At 38.6% G+C, this 9,688-nt stretch overlaps 1 protein-coding gene across 1 annotated transcript; it reads right to left on the reverse strand.

The window, feature by feature from the left end:
- Positions 1 to 629: 629 nt before the first annotated feature.
- LOC100659532 (isopentenyl-diphosphate delta-isomerase 2) lies at positions 630 to 5,086 on the reverse strand. The gene is made up of 4 exons (XM_003410517.3): positions 4,945 to 5,086; positions 4,442 to 4,534; positions 2,358 to 2,488; positions 630 to 1,795 (listed from the first exon to the last, which is right to left on the reverse strand). The coding sequence occupies exons 1-4, from the start codon at positions 5,084 to 5,086 to the stop codon at positions 1,478 to 1,480; spliced, it is 684 nt and encodes a 227-aa protein (XP_003410565.2). The 3' UTR covers positions 630 to 1,477.
- Positions 5,087 to 9,688: the final 4,602 nt, after the last annotated feature.

The following is a 9,688-nucleotide window of genomic DNA, read 5'->3' on the forward strand; positions in this document are numbered from 1 at the left end:
GTTGGAGCCCTGGTGGCACAGTGGCTAAAAGCTCAGCTGCTAACCAAAAAGTCAGCAGTTCGAATCCACCAGCTCCTCCTTGGAAACCTGATGGGGCACTTCTACCCTGTCCTATAGTGTTGCTATGAGTTGGAATCAACATGACCACAATGGGTTTGGTTTTGGTTGGTTTAATATGTCTTTCAAAATCTTGAGAAGCAAGCACATGTATCTATTTTATTTTAACATTTTCTCATAAGAGAATAGAGTCATTTTGAAGGGAATAAGCTACAGATTTAATGAAATCAATGTTATAAATCCTAAAGATAAAATTCATTTAAAACTGAAGAATTTTTTTCTACTAAAGAAAACACCTTAAATATACAGTGATCTTTCTATTGAGGCATTTAATATTTATATAAAGATGATTTGTTACCTCTTAAAAATGAACAGTAGCAATTTAACACTAGCATTTATTAAGTAAAAAGATATTATAAATTTAAATTTCATTAGTTTGCGAAATAATATTTTAATAAGATTTATCTATGCTTACTAGAAATAAGAATCAAAAGCTCACTTGTCTTCCATCAAGAAACAACAAAATAACACCTTAGTTTGAAGAATGGAAATCTTCAGGGGTTATTATCTAAGGCATGCGGCAATTTCACTATATTATCAGGTCTGGTTTTAAAACATGATTTCGTTCTCAATATTACATACTCAGGTCTAATTTAAAAATGTGTACTCACTTTGTGCTAAAATACAGAGTAATTTTTAAAAGCAAAACTGCCTTCGTTTACAAGCAGATTACAGAGATATAAGCCAACTTCAGGAACAAAAGTGGATGAATGCAGAGACATCTGGTTGCGACCATATACATTTCCTGTGCGGTTTGTAGTTAGGCTATAACATGTGTTGACATGAACCCATTTTAGAGATGAACTAAAATGCATATAGCCAGGCCTTAAGACACAAGACTGAATGTGTGTTTCTTGAAAATAAACTTTGTTTTGTACTGTGAAATAAGTGATGCTTTAAAAAAACACTAATAATCATGCAGAGATACCCCATTCTGACTTCCTGGGAGTTTGGATAGCACCGTCGAAAAAGTAGGATCACAGTTCACCTAACAGTCTAATATAACAGATTCCAGTCCTCTCAAGGACCTTCTACCAGGCCTTTCAGGATCAGCTACTGCTAACCTGCCAACTGCATATAAAATGGAAAGTGTGGAGGGGGAAACATTCAAATTCCCCTTCTCAACCAAACATGAAAAATATAGAAATGGGACAAAAGAAAACAATAGGATAATATAACAAAGTAGATTAAAAGATTTAAAAGTATGTGATTTCTAGATTATTAGCAATTGAAAGATTTTCCTTTTCTTGTGAAAGCATATAATTACAAGGCAATTGTGTGTCATGTTTGCCTGCAGTGAAAACACAGCATTTTCTGTTTGGGGGCAGTATTTCTGGCAAATTCTCGACACCCATGCTCTTCACACTCTGACTATTTTATTAAGCTCAACAAACTGGGTTACTTCATCCAAATGAGCCCACCACTTATACAGAAATTTCTCTGCGATGACTCTCAGCCACGGGGCAACTTTCACTTCTCCCCTGGCTCCCCTTTCCAGCAACTCCTGTAACTCCTCCTTGGTCATGTAGCAGAAACGTCTTGTTTCACTGGGATCTGGATTCACAGGGAGATTCTTTCTTATAAGCAGAAGGTAGCAAATTTCATGTTCTCCCCAGATTCTATCTGATCTTGCCTTGTGGTGATACTTTGTCATAACTAAAATGTCTTCTAGAGAAATCTATGACAAAAATTGACACAGTGTTAATTAACAATGCCAGTGTTGAAAATATAGAAAGTATAGGCAAAGTAGAGAAAATAAATACATATGTTTTCACTCAAAAGGGCTAATTATCTAAACCTTAACTTTATCTAGCTAAACATGTAGATTCAAGACTAAATAATAATCCGGTTTTGAATTTGTTTTATTTCAGTTAATCTGTCTGTGTCATACTTTAAAGAACTGTGCCCTCGCCCAATATAAACTAACCATCTTTGCCAAGAAAATATCCATTCCTTCTAAATTATTTTCTTTAATGGCCGAAGGTAGAAAATTTCAAACATCCTGTTAGTCTAAAATTTCAACCTTCTCTTTCTTCAGTGTTTGATAGAAAGCCAGATTTCTAAATAATCTCTACCCGAAATTAACAAAAAATGTACAATGTCCAAATCTCCTATTTGTAACACCACCTTTATGAGGCCAATGACACAAATCCAGTCACTGAGCTCATGTTCAGCTTTTGCTGAATGTCACCCACTGGATTCACCATTAGCACAGTGGATACTGGACAGATATTGGGTACCTGCTCGGGGGGAATCCCCAGCTCAGCCTGCAGGCGTCTCTGAGCTGCTCTCCTGATTCCAATGGCATCTTGTTCTTCCAGTTCCAGTGGGTTGTACAAAGGATGACTACAGCAAGACTCAGTGAAATACCCTGAAGAGAATGCACATGGAAAGCATTTCCCTTACTTTAATTATTGAAGACCGAATATACTAAAAATGCAAACACAGACCTTCAGGTAAAACAAAATTATCTGTAACATAGACTGGTTGAGGAGAGAGAACAAGGGTTTACTGTGAGTGTTCTGTGCAGATCCTGGCTCTGTGGCTTTTATTGGGTGTGAGGGTTTGGGCAAGGAACTTGACAAGATAGAAGTCTCTCCCACCCCCCACCCGGAAAAAAAAAAAAAAGCCACTGCCATCTGACTCATAGTGACCCTATAAGTCTCCAAGACTGTAACTTTCTATGGAAGCCAAGTGCCACATTTTTCTCCAACAGAGCCACTTGCGGTTTCGAACAGCCAAATTTTGATTAGGAATTGATTGCTTTAATCTTTGTGTCACCAAGTCTCCTTAGAAGTTTCAGGGTGGCGCAAATGGTTAACGAAGTCAGCCGGTAACCAAAACTTTGAAGGTTCCAGCCTTTCTCAATGAGCCCCAGAAGAAGGGCGCAGCAATCGACTTTTGAAGAATGAGCCATTGAAAACCCTATGGAGCATGGTTCTACTCTGACACACATACACCTGGTTTTACCTGACAAGATGAGTATGATGATACTTACCTCATGGAATTGTTCTTAAGAATGGATTACCCTTACTGCTCTGCTGATAACTTAATGTAGATCCATCGACTGGAAGTTAATTTCTCATGTGCATATCTTGTTACATTCTCCAGGTATGTCTTGGGACAGGGATCAGGATTCATACATACGTATACCGCAAACACCCTCCCCCCAACAAAAAAAAAACCAAACCTCTTGCCGTCCACTTGATTCCAACTCATAGCAGCCCTATAGGACAGAGTAGAACCTCCCAGTAGGCTTTCCAAGGAGAGGCTGGTGGATTGGAGTACTGACCTTTCAGTTAGCAGCCTAGCTCTTAACCACTGAACCACCAGAGCTCCAAGTATCTAATATATCCTAAAGAGGCAGAGGAGAGAGTGGGTGTGAGGTGTGTGTGTGTCTTTGTGTAGGTTTTAAGGTGGAGCTGAGGAGACAGGAGTCACATTCAGAAAGAAGGATGATCTTGTTTAATGAATATAGCTTTATAGAAGACATTTCAGGTATAATATCTTTGAGAAAGTTTTCTTAATGAAACATACTAATTACCTAAGTAACAGCAATGCTATTTATGATGGGGGAACCACTCTGTTCACTGACTCTCCCTCCCATCTCCCTCCTCAGACACTGAAAGCTTCTTTGAGCCACAGAACCTCAGATAAGGAGGAACAAAGGAGAGGTCTTCATTGCCACCGTCTTCTATCCTGGGTCCCGTCCACTTTTAATGTGTCATGCAAGGCTTGGTTTGAAAAAATTACAGCACTTCATGCAAAAAAGTTTAAAATGATTAGAGTTGGTATAAATGCTTTCCCCCCCACCCTTAAAAGGGACTATTTCTACCTACTCACTCTCTCTTGATTTTGGGAAGTGCAGGAGAATATAAAACCCAGAGATTTGGCTTGTAGGATAATCATTTTTGTATATGTCCTTAATTAATTGCTAAATGTTATTGATTCTAATCCTCCAAATCCTTAGATGGTACCTACTCTGTGCTTGACTGATAATCAAAAGTTTAGTGGTTCAAGTTCACCCACAGGTGCCTCAGAGGAAAGAGCGGGTGATCTTCTTCTGAAAAATAAGCATTGTAAACCCTATTCAGCATAGTTCCACTCTGACACACATGGGGTCACATACATCTGCGTTGAATTGACAGCAACTGGTTTGGTTTTCTTTTTCTAAGGATCTGTCTATACTGTTCCCTCAGGGATGAACTAACTGTCGACTAAAGTGAGAGCCAGACAAGGGCAATTCAGATAATTTGCGTCCCAGATACTTCCAGGTCAAATGACATGGACATCTTAAGCCATAGGTACAATTGAAAGGACTCACCGGGAAAAGTAACTTTGCAGTCTGATCTCTGCTGTATCAAGACTTTATTCTCTGTGTTGAACAAGACAACACTGAAGGCTCGGTGCAACAGTCCTGAAAAAATAAATGCCGATTCATATGAGCCAACAAATATGGAGCGGATATAGTAATTCACTTGTCCTTCTGACCTGGCTCTCTATCTCACAGAGAATCGCTACAGCAGAAAACCTATAATATGGCTCCTGTGCAGAGGAACGTGGAATACACGCTGGATTCCCAGACTGGTAATTCATGGTCTCCAGGTAATGAAAACCTGATGGCAAATTAATGCTCAAAATAAAAAGATTTAAGATGGACCCTTCTTGAACCTTCTCCTAAAGAAGGCAAGCAACAAGAGCATAAGATGATTGAAGGTCTCCCCTCATGAGAAATGCCTGAAGTTTCCCCCCTCTACATCTCTGTGAGTTTGGGATAAAAAGGATAAAAATCTGATGAAACAGACAAAGAAAACATTTCCATACTACCTTTCTCAATGTTTTCATTCAGGTGGCAATTCCTCTTGGTATCTGCACCAATAACCTCATCATTTTCATCAACGACAATTAACCTTTCATTTAAACACTGAAGCTGACGCTCATCAGCCCAGTCAAGATTTACTTGAGACATTGCTGATAGTTGTGATCCAACCTAAAACACAAGGGCACAATTTTATCTTTGTGTGAAATATACTGTTGTATACATTTTGGTGATTGTTGCCAAAATTCTTTAGGCCTTAGCTGTCACTTTGTCATTCAGCAAGAGAAATCTTAATGAAATCGGGCAGTTGTTAGCTGTAGAAGGGTATAATGTGCTTCTAATTTAGGGTCTTCATGAATGGGAAATCTTTTGTATTCATCAGGTCTCCCAGGACTCCTACAACTGAGATTCTAAGAGTAAATCCCCACACAAGAAACAAAATGGAGTACATGCTTAGGTAATGTTCCTTGTGGAATGTCTGTGGAGGAAAGAGCAGAGCCTGGGCAAAATCATGGGGTTTGGATAAACAATGGTGACATTCCACAGGTTTCAAGGAAAGCTAAATATCTGGAGTCTTTCATTCATCCAACAAAGCCTTGTGCATCATCGTCACTACCAAATATATCCTTGTCTGGTGATGTCCTGGGAAAAGATTTTTTTGAAAAATTTGTATTGTGAAAATGTAGATAACCCACTCCTTGCCAATTCCAAATTTATGTGAAAATGTCTTGAGTATCATTTATTTTGATGCAAAGTCTTTTCACCATCCTTAGCCCATATCAACTTTGCAGAAATGAGTGGACTCTGTCTCTTGTCATGACTTTTATTATTTTCTGCAATCTGCTCACCCTCTCAGCCAAGAGGCTGCTTGACTGAAAAAATATATGATAGATCATGTGGACATGAGCTAGATCAGAAATACAGGAAATAATTGTTGAATACATACAAAATTTTATCAATAAAGAAAGGATTCCCATAAGACAAGGAATATTTTGTACTAACTTTTCTTGGAAATTGGAGATTCCTCAGTGTTGGACACGGAAACAGAGAACACACTAAATGCACACGGTATAAAAGCCAGAGTTCTTTTATACCATGGGGATGTACAAAGGTATTAGTTATGATGTTCTCAACCCTCTGTATTCTAACACAAGAAACCACACCCTGACATCTCTCTCTCTGTCTCACTCCGTATCTCTTTTGTAATCCAAGGACAACGATAGAATTTACATTGGATTTGTGAATCTTACTAAGAACATAAATAAGATAAAATAGGATTCAAATCCTAGATTCGGCCTTTGGTTTTATAAAAATCCATTTCTTGAAAATGAACCATGATGATCCAATTCAGATAAACAGTATCAGGGAATAGGAGAATATTTTGACCTGGCTCCCAACCCCTCACTAGAACAAAAGAGGTGTGTTCTGAGTAGGTTAGTGTCTTAGGCTGGGTTCTCTAGAGAAGCAAAACCAGTAAAGCGTATAAAAATATATATGGAGAAAGTTATGTTAAAGAAAGATTTATGTTAAGGACTCACAGGATTATAGAGGCTGGAACAGAGGCCAGCCTGGAGGCTTCTCCTGATTCACGGAGCCGTGGGGGCTGATGAACCCAAGATCAGCAAGTCAGACAGCAGGGCTTTGCTTCACAGGCTGTAAAGACCTTCAAAACCCAAGGTTGGCAGGCAAGATAGCAAGGAAGCTGCTAGCTCAAGTCTCAAAACCAGAGGTCAGAGAAACAGGAGCCAGCTACAGGATCCAGAGTGAGCAAAAGCCCACAAGGCTTACCAGAAAGTCTGCTTATATTAGATGCAAGCCACACCTGCAAGGAAACGCCCTTTCACTGATTTGCTACTCACAGCGTATCCCATCACGAAGGTGATCACATAATTGTATAACCCCCAGGCTACAACATAACATCCAAACCACTGAGAATCATGGCCAAGCTGTTAGCACACAACCTTAACAATCACAGATACAATGCTAGCTGTTCATTTTGAAAATAACCAAAGGGATAAATCTTATGAAGACCTTCATTTTTCTTAAACAAGGGCAGATTACCCAATAGACAAGGAACATCCAGGGCTTATTGGGCTTACCAAATCATCTGTGGTGAACATTTTCTCATGGGTTTCATCACATCTTTGATTACTCATGAAAATTTTCACTACAGATTACTGCGTAAACACAAGTATGCTCACACTTACCTTGCTCACTGGTTCATCCACCCCCGTCAAGGAGTATAAATTTGAAAAGAGGCTTTGATTCTGTAGGAAGGTGCTGTGGGATTGGGAGAGACAGATGCAAACCACACCTAGAAGCAGAATATTTGATGTGGTGAAAAAATGGAAACTGTTCACTATAGAAGTCTGGTAAGCAAGGTAAGCAATGTGTTTACCTTGCCTATTGGATAATCCCCTCGGTTTTCAAGTGAGTCTTATGTCTGAGAAATTTTCATTCAACATGACAATATTTTGGTAACGGAAATTTAAGTATTTCTTACTGGTTGCCTTTGAGTTGATTCTGGCTCACGGTGATCCCATACGTTGCAGAGTAGAACAGGGCTCCATAAGGTTTTCAACGGCTATGCCCTTTCAGAAGCGGATCAGCAGGACTTTCTTCTGTGGAGTCTCTGGGTGGATTTGAATTGCCAACCTTTAAGTTAGTAGCTGAGTGCTTAGCTCTTTGTGCTACCCTGGACTTCTAAATATTTTTTAGGTAACGATAATAATTATCTATGAAATATAAAGGACAAAAAGATTCCATCCATGACTGAAGCAAATTGTATATTGTGCCTTAGGAATATATTTAAGAATAAATGTGTATGCCCTACTAAGAGAAAATGTCAAACCCTAGTGTCTTAGTCATCTAGGGCAGCTGTAACAGAAATACCCCAGGTGGACGGCTCTAACAAAGAGAAGTTTATTCTCACAGTCTTGCAGGCTACAAGCCCAAATTCAGGCCATGAGTTCCAGGGGGAGGCTTTCTCTCTCTGTCATTCTAGAGGAAAGTCCTCGTCATCAATCTTCCCCTGGTCTAGGAGTTTCTCAGGTACAGGGACCCCTTGTCCAAAGGACATGCTCTGCCCTCAATGCTGCTTTCTTGGTGGTATGAGGTACCCTTGTCTCTCTGCCCATTTTTATTCTTTATATCTCAGAAGAGATTGGCTCAAGACACAATCCAATCTTTTAGATTGAGTCCTGCCTCATTAAAATAACTGCAGCCTATCCCATCTCATTAACATCATTAAGGTAAGATTTACAACACACGGGAAAATCACATCAGATAACAAAATTGTGGACAATCACACAATATTTGGAATAATGGCCTAGCCAAATTGATACACATACTTTTGGGGGACAAAATTCAGCCCATGACACCTAGTAAGGGACATAATAAAACATGAAAAATGGGTCAAAATAAAATACCGATAGATGGCAGGAATCAAAGTTTAAAGATGGCAGGTCTTCCAAAATTGATTTATACATTTTTTTCAATTACTATCTTAATTCCACTGGCATTTATAAACATAGGATTTGATTTTCTCTTGACAGTTACTCCACCACACAAAATAACTCTGAAATAATAGCTCCATTTTTTTTTTTTTTTTTTGTAAGACTAATAGGAGAGACTAGTCCACCTAACATTCAAACTACAATGATCAACTCAATGCGCTGCTGGAGTCAGAATATGGACATAAGAACAGGACATAGTAACCAGGCACAAAGCAGATCCAAATATATCCTTTAAAATGTAGTTTGATTCTTGCAGTAAAAATCAGAATTTGCAAAGCATGCTTGTTTTCTTAACATTGGCAGAAAAAATCTGGCAATAATTATAAAGTACTGGTAAATATTATTTGCTAGTAAAATATTGTTTTATACTCTGGAGAGTGGCAAAATCCCTTAAAAATATTTGTTGAGGTAGATTCTACAGAAACTGATGAAGAGGATGATGCAACAGTCCTTTTGAAGAGAGATCCCATCAGGTATTAGCTTGTTTGTGGAACACATTTTCTTTTCCAGTTTTTTTCAATCTGTAAATCTGAAGTTTTTTTTTTAGTGAATTAAATATGTTCATACATTTGAGGATTTTTTTTTCTTTTACAACTTCCAATAGTCTTTAAAAGAGTCAGTTTTTTCTCCCGCCACTCACCAGTGGCATCACTAGGCTTGGTGTCACCCCATGTGGTCACTCATGGTGTCACCCATCCCCACCCCCAAGGACCTCCTCCCATGCCAGGCCAAACACAATCCTTAGTAATATTTTTTGTACTAATGTTACTTGTAAATTGTAATTCCCATACATTACTCCTTCTTTTCCTTTAATTACTGCTTCATTTCTCAAAAAAGTTATTGATAGAGGTTCACAAATACTAATTGCCACAACATTGCAGCTAAAACATCAGAAAATTTGACAGAACCAGTGACTATAAAACCAGCGGCAGCAATGAAAACAACAGAGTGTGCTTGTAGTGAGAGCAGATGAAACCACATGATTGAAAGCAATACTGTAGTTGGGCAATAATGCCAGCTCGGACTGACATGCATTAGAAGGTTCAACAAGTGAATTAGCATAGAGCTTTAGCCCTGTAGCTGAACTGATAGCTGTTAGGTGGGCTTAGAAAAGTGTTTTTGTTATTGTAACTAACTACAGGGATTTTTTTTTTTTTTACATTTTCACATTATTCTATCTTTAGTCTACAAACTCGAATTTTTCAACACTTGTCAGAATCCCTTTCGAAACGTTTGC

This window comes from Loxodonta africana, chromosome 4 (assembly GCF_030014295.1).
Source record: "Loxodonta africana isolate mLoxAfr1 chromosome 4, mLoxAfr1.hap2, whole genome shotgun sequence".
In the NCBI taxonomy this organism is placed as follows: Eukaryota; Metazoa; Chordata; class Mammalia; order Proboscidea; family Elephantidae; genus Loxodonta; species Loxodonta africana.